The sequence below is a fragment of the Sapajus apella genome, unplaced genomic scaffold (genome assembly GCF_009761245.1).
Source record: "Sapajus apella isolate SASKATOON/1434 unplaced genomic scaffold, GSC_monkey_1.0 scaffold35, whole genome shotgun sequence".
In the NCBI taxonomy this organism is placed as follows: Eukaryota; Metazoa; Chordata; class Mammalia; order Primates; family Cebidae; genus Sapajus; species Sapajus apella.
Window position 1 is genome coordinate 701844 of NW_022436975.1, and position 18293 is coordinate 720136.

The window sequence follows — 18293 nt, forward strand, 5'->3', positions numbered from 1 at the left end:
CTGATCTCTGACTTCCTTCTGTGCTGATGATCTAACTGTTGAATCTACAGAATAAAAGGCTAGGAATTAGATTATGGAAAATTCTCCAGATTAACTCTGTACTCTGAGGGCTGACAATGGACAGGGAACTGGCTTCCTGTAGTAAAAGTAAGGCACAGCTGTGACCCTCTTTCTTCACAAACATCAACAATATTCTTTCAGTACGTGAAATGTGATCATCCGTCTCCGAAAACGACCAATGGTAGGTCTAGAGTCTTGGGAGCTATATGAATAGCTCTGAACTCCGGTTGAGAAATCAAATTGACTCATTTCCTCACTCAGGGTACTGTCTGCCAAATATGACAGAGAAGACATATAGTAAGGACCATCTGAAATATAAATAAGGAGAAAATTACATGTATTCAAACATAATCAGCAAGAAATGTACTTCTCTAAGCTCAAATGATATTAAAATTCAAGGGCATTTTAATCTAAGGTTTTCATCAACCCTGTGATTATTAACCCATTATCCAGATTAACAAAGCAGAAAGGAAATGGGGAAGAGATTTCATTTTGTTTTTGTTGTTATCAAGCAGTTATTGTCACAGACAAGGAAATTGTTATACCGATCCAATTTGGCATATGATTAACAAATTTTCTTTGCATTTAAAACTTTGATGGTGTGCATTTTGCCCATTAAATCTAACATAAATGTGGGAAGAAATATTACTGAAAAGTAACTGATCCAAAGTATCTAAGGAATTCAGAAAACTAGTCCAAATTTTATTCTTATGTCAAGAAATGGTGATAAAAGCTATGAAGAAAAATTAAGCGAAAAACAAGAAGAATACAGAGGGATAGAGGGTTAATTTTAAATAGAGAGGCCAGGAAGAGTCTACTTCAGGGGTTGACATTAAACAAAACGTCATGAGGTATGCTGATAGCTGGGTTGAGGGTATTAGAGGAAACAGCAAGCGGAAATGACCTGGAGCAAAAGCAAGCCTGGCACCCACAAGGCACAGGCAGGGGCCATCTGCCAGAGTGAACAGGAAGGAGGGCACCAGGGGAGGGGGCTGGCAGGTGAGGGGCTGTGGGCAGCTCTGTCCTGAGGGAGATGGGAAGCCACTGTGAGGTTGGGAACAGAAGAGTGGCTAGAAAGGATTTGTATTCTAATATACGTTTCTGAATATATCCTAATAACATACAAATAAAATCTATGTGCAAACAATAAGACACCAAACTAATTTTGTACTTTTAAAAAAGTGTAACATATCTGAGCCCATCTGGTCACTCTGAGATCTTTTTATGCAGTTAAGTTTAGCTAAGTACATTTCTTTTAATATAATTCAATTTGCCACTTAAAATATTTTTCAAACTCAATTTCAATGTTTTAGAGTACTTATTTTCTATTTACATAAAAAATACCTCACTCCTCTATTTGTCTTAGAGCAAAACAAAACAAAACAACAAAAGCACCCATCAATTTGAATCGTTTCTCATGATTCTGAAAACACCCTACCTGAATCCCCACTTGCTGCTCCTCTGGCTTCTTTTCTAATTTCAATGTACTTTTTCCTTCTCTCCATAGGAATCTGTTAGGCAGCACAAATAAACAATGCACAACATTTTATAATCAGTCATACTTTTTATGTTTTAGTAGCAATCTGGCAAAAAAAGATTATAAATTTTTAAACAAAACAAAAAAATGTAAAACAAAACAAATTAAAAAGCACTCAAAAATAACCTCAAAATAAGACCACTAAGCGTCCCCTAAGAAAAGCCCTTCCTGTAGACTCCCAAAGAACTCAGCCAGGTACTTGCCCTCCATCTCAGCTATGGTATAGCTCACTGGACAGTGTGTACTAGGCTCTTATACCTGACTGCTTACAAATTTATCTCTGACCCTCGATTTCTTCAAATCTACAGTTATGATATATCATAGTACCTTATATCGTTGTAACATATAGCAAGTATCTACACACTTAATAAACTGGCTAACTTTGTTTCTTTTAACATATGGCTAGAAAACAATCCTAGTCTTGTTCCGAAAGTGTACAAGGCAGGAAGTCACCACTCACATGTAGTAATGAAGCACTAAGACATGGTAGAGGTCAGCAGTTGTGGTCAAAGTACAGGCCATGGTGGATGAGCTCGGCTCTCTGCCCACCTTCCCATTTCCAATGGGTGGTGAAGGCAGCAACCACAACATTCTCATCAACTGCCCAATTGCTGAGGATGGCATGTCAATCTGAGCTTGGCTAAAACAAGCCTTGTCCTATCTGCCAGAGCATTCCAGTTAACCCATGACTTTCCTGTGATCCTACCATGTTGCCCAAGCAAGACCACAGTAACGATCTCAACTTCTTTGGTTGCAGTAATTCACTAAGAAAAACTTCTGGGATACGTCCTAACAGTTCCTTTTCCTGGGACTGTCATTCCTTCCCATGTCAGGAGATGAAAAAGTCAAGTTCTGACAAATTTTGTAGTTGCCTAAGATTGTACCTCCCGCTAAAATTGCCAATTTTTGTAGAAACTACCTGAAACCACCAGTGTTTGTTAAAAGCTGACTCAAATATTGGCAATTTAACATGTTTGACATAGTATGTTTTTCTTTGTGAGCACTTGACAAAGCTTTTTTTAACCTAGAACACTGAAAATTTCACTCACCTCAACTTCGACAGGAAAATTGTAGCGGTGCTTCAGGTCTATCAGATTTTCAAAAATAAGCAAGTTCTGTGGATACAAAGAAGAATGTAAAAATATCTGAATGGTGAAGATCCTCACAACTGATGTTACTTTAGAATTAATGCTATTTAATAGTTCATGGAAAAGCACTCCAGCTTTAAATGTAACTATGAAGAACTAAAAGAATCACATCTTCAACATAAGATGGTGCAAATTATGATATAACTTTAACTGATGTAATCTAACTTTTGAACTCTACAATAGTGCACACCTTAGAAGAGGCCTACCTTTTCTGGTTTTTCACTAAACAGAAACCCTTGGTAAAATTTTAACTCATTGAAGACGCAGCAGATGACAGATATGGCGCAGTTGTATGCTGCACAATGGTAAAGTCTTCTCCTCTCCAGCAGCTGATTCTCTCCGGCCATGTTCTCTGTAAATGCGTCATAGCACAATCTGCAGAGTAGATCCAGGTGACAAATCAATTCACCACAACATGGCAATCACTGCTCCATCCCAACAATGCCAGATAACAGGACCTAATGCTGTTCAGCCTTTCTTATCAAGCTTGTGCCAGGCAGAGTACTGGGCACTGAGAATATGAAAAGGAGCATGTCACCCATCTCATAGCAAGGACAGCATACTGTACATACATGGATCTCAACACACAGTGGTCAGTGAGGTAACAGCATCAAGTGCAGTAAGTAAAGAGATAAGGAAGCAAGGAGTACGGATAACAGCCTAGTCATGACTGATGTCACTCACTGACAAGGTAAGATAGCACTAGGTAAGAGGAGGGTAATAATGAGTTTGTTTGGAGATGAGACACAGCAAAGTCTGTGTTCAATATATACTACGAGGAAAACTTCATTAAAAGCAAGTTTTAGAGAAAATACATTTGATTACTTTTGTGTTTTTTAGAATGCCTGTTAAAAAAACGTTTACTATTCCTTTAATTTCACATAAAAAAAAAAAAAAAAAATATATATATATATATATATATATATATATATATATATATTCTACATCTTTTCTTACTGAAAATCACCAAAAATACATCAAGCTATTCAAGGGGAAATATAGCAGGGAAAGAAACAGTAAAAGAAAAAGTTTTATTCTTTGTAAAAGATTAGTGCAAGATAAAACAACTGTTATTCAATAATACCCTAAGCTAAAGTTCACCTAAGTAGTTTATAGATAAGAAAACTATAAAAGCTCAGTATCTAAATAAAATATTTATCCACATTATACACACACATAAAAATATATTTACCCAAAGCACTGAGAAATACAATAGAATCCAAACTTAAGTAAAATCTTACTTAATCAGTGTCTTTGTAAGTTCATTTCCTTCTGTAATACAGGAGCCATGGAAAGCTTGATTAATTTTAGATTCCTTAGCGTGAACATCATCTTTGGGAAGACGAGAATACATCACATCTAGCATCTTATAATAGCCCATCTTCTTGGTGATTTGAGTATCAAAGGTAGATTCATTCAGCTTAGAAAAGGTAACAAATAATTATATTTGGTCTTATTAAGCATGAAATAGATCTTATTAAACATATCAAATTTAATGCTTAATATCCTTTAGACAGAATTTTAACAGTCAAAAATGCTAAATCACTTCAGTAAGAGAGTGTGCAATTATCCAGGGTCTAGAACACAGATAGAAACATTAATATGTTACACTGGGTGAAGCAGGAAATAATGCATGACATCCAAACAGTGAGCCAAGGGTAGAAAATGTTTGCAGAAAATCTTACTGAAGATATGGGAACAGCAGGTGAAAATCCAACATATTAAGACACAAAATTCTCAGCTATTTTGAAGTTTGCTTTAACAATGTGGCATCTGGGTATTCACAGGATTTCCCAACAAGATTCCGAGGTAGGCTGAATGATACATCCCACCATCGCCCTATGAAAGGTATCCAAAAGATGCCCTCATCCCTGAATCTTTTGAATACAACCTCCTCATGCGGCAAAAAAGGGACTTCATAGACAAAATTTAGTTAAGGGCCTTGTGATGAGATTATTTTGGATTGTTCAGGTGGATAGACCCTAAATAAGATCACAGGCAACCTCGTAAGAAGGATGTGTAGGGAGATTAAATAGACAGGAAATGAAAATGTGACCAGGGAGGAAGACACCAGAGTGATACAGCACAAGCTAAGCAATGCTGGCAGCCCCCAGAACCTGGAAGAGGCCAGGAACAGCTCTTCCCTGAGTTCCCAGAGCAAGCATCGCCCTGACAACACTGTGATGTCATCCCAGTGAAACTGATTCCAGATCTCCAGCAGCCAGAAGTATAAGAGAATACATCTCTGTTGTTCTCAACACCAAATTTGCCTAAGTTGTTACAGAAGCCACAGGAAATAAATGCAGATGCCATGCAGTCTGTTATGTGGCACACTCCTCAAGCAGCAGAGGCCATGTGACTGAGCACACAGCAGTGTCTAAGCACACAAGTCAAGTAGGCTGCTCACTTCTTATCACTATTTTTAACTGATTAAGGCATATGATACCTTTGTAAACCTGGACTTCAATACATCAATGGCATCCACCACAATTCTGCTGAAGAATTCCCTCAAAGCATCCAGGCTACAGTGAGACAACAGAGTGAGAAGGGAACGATCCACAAAGGACTGGCGTGTGAAACTTAGGCGGGGGTCGTCCTTCCTGAACATTTCGTATACACTTTCCAGAAGGGCTACTTGTGTAACGCATGAACCCCTAAGAAAACAAGATAAAATTACATGAACGTTCCTGCTTTGAAGAGGAACTTTGAATGCCTACTACATAAGAGGCAAAATAAACAATAATGATTACAAATTACAAAATTAACTTTAAGGATTACATATATGTAAAATCCACAAAATACAAGAAACATTTGTACATGAACCATATTGCTTTTATTCACTCCCCAAAATATTCAAATCAAATGTGGTCACTGAAAATAAGATTATTTTCATTTACTTTCAAGTTTGGTCTTGCTTAAAGAACATCTGGAAGTCTCTGGAAGAGTCTCAAGCCTAAAAATGGTCACATTTACAGGACATAAAACTCAGCAGTTATGATTTTAAAATTCTAGTTTCTCCCCACCAATGAACCACCATTGCTATTTCCCAAACAGGAATATACCTATCTGGTCCTTTATTCACTCACCTGAAAAATAACATATTTGAATAATCGTCTATAAAGTTTTGTCTATAAATCTACAAATTAAGAATGGAGTATCCTCATCTATAAAAATAAGAGGGTTAAGACTAAATAACCATTAAAATCCTGATGCCATGAAGTTAGATAACCAGGGCAAAAATATTAGATTCAGAAGATAACTCAGTCATAAAAAGACTGCAGGACACTACTAGATGCCACACAGGCTTTGCAAGGTTCTTCTAGGCACTATAATGGACTGAATGCTTATGACTCCACAAATTCCTGACCCCCAATGTGATTTATTAGGAGGTAAGGCTGCTAGGAAGTTACCAGAACCCTTATATAAGAGGCACCACAGGCTTGGCGCGGTGGCTCATGCCCATAATCCCAGCTACTTGGCAGGCTGAGGCAGGAGAATTGCTTGAATTGCTAGAATCCAGAAGGCAGAGGTTGCAGTAGGCTGAGATCACACCATGGCACTCTAGTGTGGGCAACAAGAGACAAACTCCATTTCAAAAAAAGAGGCCCTAGAGAATTCCATGCCCCTTCTACCATGAATGACTCAGAGAGAAGGTGCTGCCTATGAATCAGGAAGTGGGCTGTCATTAGACACCATGTCTACTGGCAGTTCATTCTTGGACTTCCCAGCCTCCAGAACCATGAGAAATGCATTTCTGTTGTTTATAGGGAACCCACTCTGTGCTATTTTGCTACAGTAGCTGAAAGGAATAACACAGCCACCATCCTAGCCTCATTTTCTCTAGAGGAGCTTTCCAATAGCAAGCACAGTAGAGATGCACATAGGTTCTAGTCTTAAAACATTAAAACATCTCTTACATAAAAAGCTAAGATGGTAAAAAGAAGCAAAATAAAAAGAGCAAAGACCTAATTTTATAAATGGGCCCATAGCTGGTTTAGCAAAAAATAAATGTAAATTAAATATATAAAAATATGTCCGACTTCACTCATAACAAAGAAAAATTTTATTTTATTTTCTTCACTCATAATAAAAGAAAGTAACAAGGGGACAGACCCCTTCTCACCTATAAATTGGAAAAAATCCAAATATTTCACAATGTTGGCCAGACAGTGGTAAAACAGATACTCTAGTACACTACGAATAAGGGAGGAATTCAAATAATACAGCGCCAAAAGAAGCAATACAGAGATATCTGGCAAAATTACAAATGCACTTGCCTTTTCATCTGCATTTAGGAATCGACCCCAAAGATATATGGACAAATACATGACAATATAAATAAACAGCTATTCACTGTGGCATTATTACTATTTTTAAGAAATATTTTTGTAACAATGGGGTTCTGCTACGTTGCCCAGGCTGGTCTCAAATTCCTGGGTTCAAGTGATCTTCCTGTCTCAGCCTCCCAGAGCACTGGGATTACAGGCATAAGCCACCACATCTGGCTTCCCTGTGGCATTATGTTTAACAGCAGAAGATTGAACCCAGAAGTCCACTGATAAAAGGTTGCCTTAAAATACTATAATACTTCTTTGCAACAAAGAATTAAACACTAATTTTTAATAAAAAAAGAATGAGGAGGCTCTCTATGTGCTGATAGGGAATGATCTATACAAGACACAGGTGGAAGAGATAGGAAGGTGAAGAGGTAAAAGAAGAATGAGAGAAGGGCCAGAGATGGAAGAAAGACCCTCTGCAATGCAGCTTATTACAGCTTTGATTTTAGACATGTAAATATCTTACATGCTCAAAAAGAAACTAGAGTCAAGAAAAAACAAAATTTCTAAACTTTGAAAATTAATTAAATTAGCATTACTAATTGGTGTAAGAACCACAAAAAACTACATCAAATGATTTTAGAACACAAAATTTTACTGTAGCTCCTTAGATGGCATATTCTAAAAAAATTATAGCTAAAATGAAAAATTTAAACTTCATCTAGATGTCACTATTCTATGTAATAATACTGGTATTGTCATTTTTAAAAGTGTATATTGTAAAGCCATTAAGTAATTACAGAGTATCAGTGGAAACAACATTAGAAAGGAAAAAAGAATAAGATGCACAGTGTAAAGGAACAAGAAAAGAAGTTACATTAAAATCCTATAAAACAAACAAACAAAAAAGAATAAGAAAATAAATTTAATAGTAAAAAATTTGGTCGTCTTTTATTTCTCTTTGTTTATTTTTTTCAGGCGCCCTGGTCTTGTTCACAATCTCAGGAGGAAGCATGCAGTCCTTCACTATTACGTATTTTGTTGGCTATTGGTTTTTCATAGACAGCCTTTGTCAGTTTTATCATGAATAGGTATGGTAGTTTATCAAGTGATTGCCTGCATCTACTAAAATTATAATGTGTTTTTTGTCCTTTATTCTATTAATATGGTATCTACGACTGATTCCCAGATAGAAAAGCACATGGACATAGGGAGGGGAGCATCACACACTGGGGTATGATGGGTGGAGGGGGAAGGGGAGGGACAGCAGTGGGTGGAGAGGTTGGGGAAAGAGAATATGGGGAGAAATGCCAGATATAGGTTACAGGGGGATGGAGGCAGCGAACCACCTTGCCATGTATGTACCTATGCAACAATCCTGCATGATCCGCACGTGTACCCCAGAACCTAAAGTACAATTTAAAAAAAAAAAAAAAAAAAAAAAAATTTGCATTCTTATAATAAACACCAATAGGTTATAGCATATAAAGTTTGTAAGTGTTGCTGAGTAAGTTAAAGTATCTTTAAAATTTTTTGTGTCTATATTCATGAAGGATACTTCCTGGTCTATAGTTTTCTTGTGCTTTCTCTTATGATGGTCTCACTACTGGCCTCACAAAAGAAGTTGGGAAGTGTTCCTCCTCTATATCCTGAAGGGTTTATGAACTACTGGTATGACTTCTTTTTTTAATATTTGAATTCCAGGTATGGTGGCTCACACTTGTAATCTCAGGACTTTGGGAGGCTGAGGAAGAAGAATCACCTTAGCTCAGGAGTTAAAGACCAGCCCAGGCAACTTAAGAATAACCTCTCAAATGTTAAAAAAAAAAAAAAAAAAAAAAAAAAGGAAGGAAAAAAAGAATATATGAAATAAAAAAAAACAGGCTAGGCATGGTAGCCTGCCTGTGGTTCCAGATACCAGACAGGCTGAGAGAAGACCATTTGAGCCCAGGAAGTCAAGGCTGCAGTGAGCAATGATTATGCCACTGCACTCCAGTATGGGCAATAGAACAAGACCCTATCTCAAAAATAATAAATGAATGAATGATAAAATTATAGATGAATGAATGATAAAATTCAATGCTAGCAGTGGACCAAGAAGGCTAATTACAAGTCTCCAGTGATTGTCTCCCCTGCAGAATCCCAAAATAAACAACTATCTACACAAAAAAGCACCTTCATTAAGAACCAAAAATCAGGTGAGTGATCACAGTACCTGGTTTTAACTTCCTATTAAGGAAAGAGGCACTGAAGAAACTAAGAAAGATAGTCTTCAATCAGCTACACCACTCCTTCCCCATCCCTCGGCAGCAGTCACACACAGGCCACGCAAGCTTTGCACTTGCGGGACGAAAAGCACAGTGACTGGGTGCTTAGCACTGGAATTCAGTACTGTCCTGTCACAGCAGAAACCAACCCAGGGCAGAATTAGCCAGCACTCACTGACAGAACATTTAGACCAGCCCTATAAGAGAACCTATATTCTGGCAAGCCCTGCCACCATGGACTAAAGTGCTTTGCGGTCCCAAATAAACCTGAAAAGCAACTGAGATGACATAATCTGCAATTCTTGGGCAAGTCCTAGTGCTGGGCTGGGCTCAGAACCAGTCCATCTGGGGGGCACGTGACCTGAGATACCAGCTGTGGCCACCATGGGAGTGCTTGGCCCTGCCTACCTCAACCCCAAGTAGTGAAGTCTGTAAGAATGAAAGTGACTCCTTCCTTCTGCTTGAGGAGAGGAAGGAGAGAGTAAAGACAGCTTTGTCTTGCAACTGGGACACCAGCTGAGCCACAGAACAGGATACCAGAAAGAATTCTGAGGCCCTTACTCACTCCAGGTTCTGGCTCCCAGGCAATTATTTTAGATACACTCTGGGCCAGACGGGAATCCATGCCTTGAAGGGAAGGACTCAGTCTGATGGGATTCATCACCTACTGACTAAAGGGTCTTTGGGTGATGAAGTATCAGTGATAACCAGGTAGTACTTGCCATGGAGCTTGGTAACACCCAGGGCCATGCAGCTTCGTGTGTGATCTAGCACATTCCCAGCTGTGGTGGCCACAGGGAGAAACCCCTTCTGCTTGAGAAAAAAAGAAGAGTAAAGAAGACTGGCATTACTTTTCATGTCTTGCAACATGAGCACAAGCTTGGCCACAGTAGGGTAACGTACCAAGCAGGCTCTTGGGATCCCCAGTTCCAGGCCTTGGCTCTTAGACGGGATTTCTGGACCTGCCCTGAGCCACAAGGGAACCCACTACCATGAAGGGAGAGACTTAGGACTGGCAGCATTCACCAAAGCTGACTACAGAGCCTTTGAGCCTTGTGTGAAAATCAGCAGTAGCCAGGCAGTACTCACTACAGGCCTGGGGCAATGGTGACCACAGGGAGAGACTTCCCTATTTAAGGAAAGGGGAGGGAAGAATGAAAAGGACTTGTTTTGCAGCTTGGGTCCCAGCTCAACTACAGTGGAATAGAGCACCAGGTAGATTCCTACAGTTTCCAACTCTAAGCCTGGCCCATAGATGGCATCTCTGGACCCACCTGGAGCCAGGGGGAAATCACCATCTTGAAGGAAAGGACACAAGACTGGCTAGATTTGCCTGCTGCTCCTTGTAGAGCCACTGGGCCTTGAATGAACATACGCAGTCGCCAGGCAGTGGTCACTGCAGGCCGTTAGTGAGACACAGTGCAGTACAGTGCAGTGCAGTGCAGAGCCAGTACTGTGCTGTGCTTCAGGTGTGATTCCACGCAGTCCTGGGTGGCTACAGAGGTGCTCATACCACCCTTCCCCCAGCTACAGGCAGCTCAGCACAGAAAGACTCCATTTGTTTGAGAAAAGTAAGTAAAGGGAACAAGAGTCTCTGCCTGGTAATCCAGGGAATTTTCCAAGGTCTTAACCAAGACCACAAAGACCACCAAGGTGGTACGTCTGTAAGTTTATAAGAACCACAGTGTGGGCTTGGGGTGCCTCCTACAGCAGATTATGACACAGGGTGGCCTCTAAAGCAATTATGGCTGCAGTCACCAAAGACTTAGATCATACCCACAAGTCTCTTCAAACACCTAGAAAGCCTTCCCAAGAAGGAAGCATATAAACCAGCCCAGAAGACTACAATAAATACTTAAATGTGGGCCGGGCGCGGTGGCTCACGCCTGTAATCCCAGCACTTTGCGAGGCCAAGGCGGGTGGATCACGAGGTCAAGAGATCGAGACCATCCTGGTCAACATGGTGAAACCCCGTCTCTACTAAAAATACAAAAAATCAGCTGGGCATGGTGGCACTTGCCTGTAATCCCAGCTACTCAGGGGGCTGAGGCAGGAGAATTGCCTGAACCCGGGAGGCGGAGGCTGCGGTGAGCCGAGATCGCGCCATTGCACTCCAGCCTGGGTAACGAGAGCAAAACTCCGTCTCAAAAAAAACCTAAATGTTTAATGCCCTGACATCAGTGAACATCCACAAGCATCAAAACCCAGCCAAGAAAACATGACTACACCAAATGAACTAAATATGGCATCAAGACCAATCCAAGAGAGACAGAGATATGTGACCTTTCAGATGAAGAATTCAAGATAGCTGTTTTGACGAAGGCCAACAAAATTCAAGATATCACAGACAAGGAATTCAGAATCCTATCAGATAAATTTAACAAAGAGAATGAAAAAATTAAAAAGAATCAAGCAGAAATTCTGAATCTGAAAAATGCAAACAACATTCTGCAGAATGCACTGGAGTCTCCTAAAAGCAGAACTGATGGGACTGGGCACGATGGCTCACGCCTGTAATCCCAGCACTTTGGGAGGCTGAAGCAGGCACGGTGAAACTCCATCTCTACTAAAAATACAAAAATTAGCTGGGCATGGTGGCTTATGCCTGTAGTAATCCCACCTACTCCAGAGGCTGAGGCATGAGAATTGCTTTAACTCCAGAGGTGGAGGTGCAGTGAGCAGAGATCGCGCCACTGGAATCCAGTCTGGGAGACAGAGGGAGACTCCACTTACAAAAAAAAAAAAAAAAAAAAGCCAGGCACAGGGACTCACGCCTGCAATCCCAGCACTTTGGGAGGCCAAGGCAAGCAGACCACAAGGTCAAGAGATCAAGACCAGCCTAACCAACATGAAGCCCCGTCTCTACTAAAAGTACAAAAATTAGCTGGGTGTCGTGCCGCACGCCTGTAGTTCCAGCTACTCAAGAGGCTGAGGCAGGAGAATCACTTGAACCCAGGAGGCAGAGGTTGCAGTGAGCCGACACTGAGCCACTGCACTCCAGTATGGGTGGCAGAGCAAGACCCGGTCTCAAAAAAAGAAAAAGGCAGAACTGATCAAGCAGAAGGATTAGTGAACAGGAAGACAGGCTACTTGAAAATACACAGAGGGAACAAAAGAAAAAAGAATAGAAAACAATGAAGCACACCAACAGGATCTAGACAATAGCCTCAAAAGGTCAAATCTAAGACTTATTGGTCTTAAATAGATGGTAGAGGGAGATAGGGGTAGAAAGTTTTTTCAAAGGTATAATAACAAGAGAACTTTCCAAGCCTTATTGAGAAAGATATCAATATTCAAGTATAAGAAGGTTACAGAACACCAAGCAGATTTAACCCAAATACAACTACCTCAAGGCATTTAACAACCAATCATCCAGAAGTCAAAAATAAAGAATCCTAAAAGAAGTAAGGGGAAAGAAATGAGTAACACACAAAGGAGTACCAATACATCTGGTCTGGCAGCAGACTTCTGGTTGGAAACTTTGTAGGCCAGGACAGAGTGGCACAACATACTTAAGATGTTGAAGGAAAATAACCCTTTATTTCTACAACAGTATATCCTATAAAAATATACTTCAAGCATGAAGACTTTCCTCGAAAACAAAAACTAAAGGAATTTATCAACACCAGAAAAGAAATGCTACAAGAAATTATGAAAGGAGTTGTTTTTTGTTTGCTTTGAGGCAGCATTTTCCTCTTGTTGCCCAGGCTGGAGTGCAGTGGCACAACCTCCGCTCACTGCAACCTCACCTCCCATGTTCAAGCAAGTCTCCTGCCCCAACCTCCTAAGGAGCTAGGACTACAGGTGCCCAGTACCACGCCTGGCTAATTTTTTGTATTTTTAGTAGAGACAGGGTTTCATCATGTTGGCCAGTCTGGTCTCGAACCCCTGACCTCAGGTTATCCACCTGCCTTGGCCTCCCAAAGTGCTGGGATTACAGACATGAGCCACCACTCCTGGCCACAAGTTCTTTAATATGAAATAAAAGGACATTAATGAGCAAGAAGCAATCACCTAAAGGGATAAAACTCACTAACAGGTACAAAGAAAACCACAGAATAGTATAACACTGTAATTGTGGGATGTAAACTACTTATATTTTGAGTAGAAAGACTAAAAAGATAAATTTATCAAAAATAACTTTTCCAGACATAGCATAATAAGGTATAACTTGAAACAGCAAAAAAATTAAAAAGTGGAAGATGAGGTTAAAGTACAGAATTTTTATTAGTTTTCTCTCTCAGTGTTCAGCTGTCAGTGGTTTAAAATAATGGATTATATGGTATTATTTGCAAGCCTCACAGTAACCATAAATCAAAAATAAGATACAACAAATAAAAAGCAAGAAATTAAAACACACAACCCGAGAAAATCACCTTCAATAAAAGGAAGACAGGAAGGGAAGAAGGGAGAAAAAACCACAAATCGACCAGAAAGCAAGTAACAAACGGTAGAAGTAAGCCCTCACTTAGCAGGAACAACACTGAATGTAAATGGACTAAACTGTCTAATAAAAATAGAGTGGCTAAATGAATTAAGTAAAAAAAAAAAAAAAAAAAAAAAAAACCCCAAAAAAAAAAAAAAACAAAAAAAACAAATGATCTGTTGCCTACAAGAAACACACTTCACCTATAAAGACACACGTAGACTGAAAACAAAGGGATGGAAAAAGATATTTCATGCCAATGGAAACCAAAATAGAGCCGAACCTATACTTACAACAGACAAACTAGATTTCAAGACAAAAATTATAAAAAGTGATTTTTTAAAGTCATTATACAGTAATTAAGGGGTCAATTCAGCAAGAGGATATAACGACTGTAAATTACACCCATCACTACAGCACCCAGATATATAAAGCAAATATTACAGCTAAAGAGAGAGAGAGAGAGAGAGAGAGCACAATGTAACAATAGCTGGAGATTTCAACACCCCGCTTGCAGGACTGGACAGAACTACCAGATAGAAATGTCAATGAACAAAGAAACATCATACTTAATTGGCACTACAGACTAAATGAACCTTACAGATGTTTACAGAACATTTCACTCAATAGCTGAAGAATACACATTACCCTCATAGGCACATGGATCATTCTCAAGGATAGAGCATATGTTAGGCCACAAAATAAGTCTTAAAACATTCCAAAAAATTGAAATAAGGTGGACTAAGGATGTAAATTAGTAGAGCCAGTATGAAGAACAGTATGGAGGTTATTGAAAAACCAAAAATAGACCTTGTATGATCCAGCAATATCACTGCAAGGTATATACACAAAAGAAAGGAAATCAATATATTGAAGAGGTATTTGCACTTCCACGTTTATTGCAGCACTGTTTCACAAGAGCCAAAATTTGGAAGCAACGTATGCATCCATCAACAGACAAATGTATAAAGGAAATGTGGTGCATAAACACAGTGGAGTAGCATTCAGCCATAAAAAAGGAATGAGATACTGTCATTTGCAACAACATGAATGGAACTGGAAATCAGTATGTTATGTGAAATAAGTAAGGCACAGAAAGACAATCTTTGCACGTTCTCACTTATTTGTGGGAACTAAAAAACACTGAAACAATTGAACACATACATGGAGACAGAAAACAGAAAGATAGTTACCAGAGGCTGGAGAAGTAGGAATAGCTAATGGGTACGAAAACATGGTTAGGTGGACAGCACAATAGGGTGACTACAGTCAACAACATTTTTAGGTATAATTGAGTTATTTCTAACAAAAAGAAAGGATAAACATTTGCGGCGATAAATACCTCAGTCACCCTGGCATGATTACACATTATACACCTGTATCAAAATATCCCATGTACCCCTCATAAATATATACATCTATGTACCAACAAAAACAAAAATATATATTTGGGCCAATCATGGTGCCTCACACCTGTAATCCTAGCACTTTGGGAGACCATAGCAGGAGGACTGCCTGAGCTCAGGACTTGTAGACCAGCCTGGGCAACACAGCAAAACGTTGTATCTACTAAAAACACAAAAAATTAGGGTGGTGTAGTAGTGTGTGCCTGTAGTCTCAGCTACTCAAGAGGCTGAGAGATGCAAGAGTCACTTGAACCCAGGAGGCAGAGGTTGCAATGAGGCACTGCACTCCAGCCTGGGAGACAGAGTCAGACACTGTCTGAAAAAAAAAAAAAAAAAAAAAAAAAAAGATATATAGATAGATACAGATATAATCTCTCTCTCATGTATTTATGTTTATGCATATTTGATAAAATTTACGAGTAAAGCTATCTGGAGGCCAGGCACAGTGGCTCACACCTGTAATCCCAGAACTTTGGAAGTTCAAGGCAGGCAGATCACTTGAGCCCAGGAGTTCAAGACCAGCCTTGGCAGTATGGTAAAACCTTGTGTTTACAAAAAACACAAAAACTAGCCAGGTGTGGTGGTATATCCCTGTAGTCCCAGCTACTCAGGAGGCTGTAGTGGGAGGATTACTTGAGCCCAGGAGGTCAAGGCTGCAGTGAGCCTTGACCACTGCACTCCAGCCTCAATGACAGAGTGAGACCATGAATTCAAAAAACAAAACAAAACAAAACAAAAATGCTATCTAGGTCTGGGATTTCCTTTACAGGAAGATTTTAAATTATTAATTCAATTTCATTACTTGCCAGAGGTGTATTCGTACTTTTTATTTTTTCTTGAGTCCATTTGGTAATTTATAACTTTCTATGAATTTGTCCATTTCACTTAAGTTGCTGAATTTGCTGGCCTAATATTTTTCATAATACTCTCTTATAATCTTCTTACAGTTTCTGAGAGGTCAGTGGTAACACCCACCTCTTTTTATTCTTAATTTTCACAAACTTTATTTTTGGTTAGCCTACCTACTGTTTTGTCAACACCTTTACCTTTGATTGTGAAAAGAAAAACTAATTTTTCCCCAACATTTTTCTGTTTCCTATTCCCTTTTTTTGTATTACCTTTGGTTTGTTTTTTTCTATTTCTAGATTTTAAGGTAGAAAGTTTAGATTACTGATTTAAATCTTTCCTATTTTCAAACATATGCATTAAAAGATATAAATTTCTCTCTGAGCATCTATTTAGTTGCATCACATTTGGATATACTGTATTCTTATTTTATTCAGATCAAAATACTATCTGACCTCCTTTGTAATTTCTTATTTGACCCAAGGGTTATTTATAAATGTGTTATTATTAATTAGCGGATTATTTACAAATATTTTCAGATGCCCTAAATTTCCTTGTGTTGTTGAATTCTAATTTAACTTTGTTATGGACAGAGAACACACTTTTGTACAATTTCAATCTTTTTAAATTTAGCAAGACTTGTCTTATGGTCTAGTATACAGTCTGTCCTATGAAATACTCTAAGTATGCTCAAAAAGAATATGTGTTCTGCTGCTGTGCAAAATTCTGTTTTATAGTTGGTCAATTATGATATTTTTTAACATAACAGTAGAAAGGAATGAACTATGTCATGGATGAACATCAAAAGCATTATGCTGAACAAAGAAGCCAGGAGTAAGAGATCACATATTATATGATTCCACTTATATAAAATGTCCAGAAAAGGCAGGTTATATATAAAGACAGAAAGCAGATTAGTGTGTGCCTGGAGCTGAAATGAGCAATGGGAGACAGTTGTAAATGGTCCTGTGGGGTCTTACCAGAGAACAAAAATGTCGTATGGCACTGGCTGTATACTCAATAAAGTTCCTAAAAATCATGGAACTATATACTTACAATAGGTGCAGTTTATGATCTGTAAAATAGAACTCAAGACAAATTTAATGGATATTTATAAATTCAATATAGATAAATGCCAATTTAAAAAATTCATTGGAAGTTTACTATAAGAAGTAGCCATGGTATCAAACCCTTATTTCAAAAATCAATAATCATTGCCAGGTGCGGTGGCTCATGCCTGTAATCCCAGCACTTTGGGAGACTGAGGCAGACAGATTATTTGAGGTCAGGAGTTCAAGACCTGCCTGGCCAATATGGTAAGATCCTGTCTCTACTAAAAATACAAAAATTTGACCGGTGTGATGGCACATGCCTGTAATCCCAGCCTTATATATTACACAGATCATAAACTTCACCCACTTCACTACAGCCACTTGGAAGGCTAAGGCAGGAGAATCACTTGAACCCAGAAGATAGAGGCTACAGTCATCAGAGATCATGCCACCACACTCCAGCCTAGGTGACAGACTCCATCTCAATAAAAAAAAAAAATCAATGATCAAATATGACCTATCTTTCCCACTGTATTTTTATGAAAATATTAAATCGCATTTTTGGTAACCAAAAAATCCTAGTGATGAGACCTTCATTACACTGCAATTCCAAACACTAAATTTAGGAGAAATAAAAGGATCAGAAAAATGGCCATTTGTAACTCTTAATGAAATAAGTGATTCAAATAAGTTGCCCACTCAGGGCAACTATCATACATGGAGCTAAATCATGAGGGAAATACAATGATGCACATGGCTGGTCAAGCCTAGCATCACTAAAAGCAGGACAACCAGACATTATGCACCTCCTAATGCCATGAATAAGTATAAGGCATCAACTATTAAATAGTCTGGCCAAAATTTCAACCTGAATCTAACTGTGCTTTTAGATATAACTTTCCATTTACAGAAATCCAAGGGCTGGAGGAAGAAGTTAAATGAAAACAAAAGAGTCAGATAAATCCAGAGTATAAGAAATTGTACACAACAAGTGTCCAAGTTTCTTCAACAACAAAATATTAATAAAGGAGGGGACTGTTCTAGGTGAAGACAGACTGAAGAGACACAACAGTGAAATGCCATATATGAACCTTGTTTGGTTCAAATTTCAAATAACCCGACACTGTGAGCATGTTCGAGACTACTGAGGAAATCGGACTATGGAATTACAAACAATTTTATTCAGTTGATAATGGTACCGTAGCTATTCAAGAAAACTGCATTTTTTAGAGATATATACAGAAGGATTTAGAGGTGAAATAACATGGTATCAG

General features: G+C 38.8%; 1 protein-coding gene across 4 annotated transcripts in view; it reads right to left on the reverse strand.

Annotated features, from left to right (window-relative positions):
• The window catches only part of PRKDC (protein kinase, DNA-activated, catalytic subunit), a 183684-nt gene that overhangs the window by 80826 nt on the left and 84565 nt on the right, over window positions 1–18293 (reverse strand). For all 4 annotated transcript variants that reach the window (XM_032296353.1, XM_032296350.1, XM_032296349.1 and 1 more), the window contains exons 41-46: window positions 5192–5399; window positions 3987–4165; window positions 2952–3120; window positions 2647–2712; window positions 1499–1571; window positions 205–368 (exon numbers count right to left, since the gene is read on the reverse strand). In XM_032296353.1, the coding sequence (XP_032152244.1) occupies window positions 205–368; window positions 1499–1571; window positions 2647–2712; window positions 2952–3120; window positions 3987–4165; window positions 5192–5399 (859 nt within the window). The remainder of the gene's footprint in view (window positions 1–204; window positions 369–1498; window positions 1572–2646; window positions 2713–2951; window positions 3121–3986; window positions 4166–5191; window positions 5400–18293) is intronic.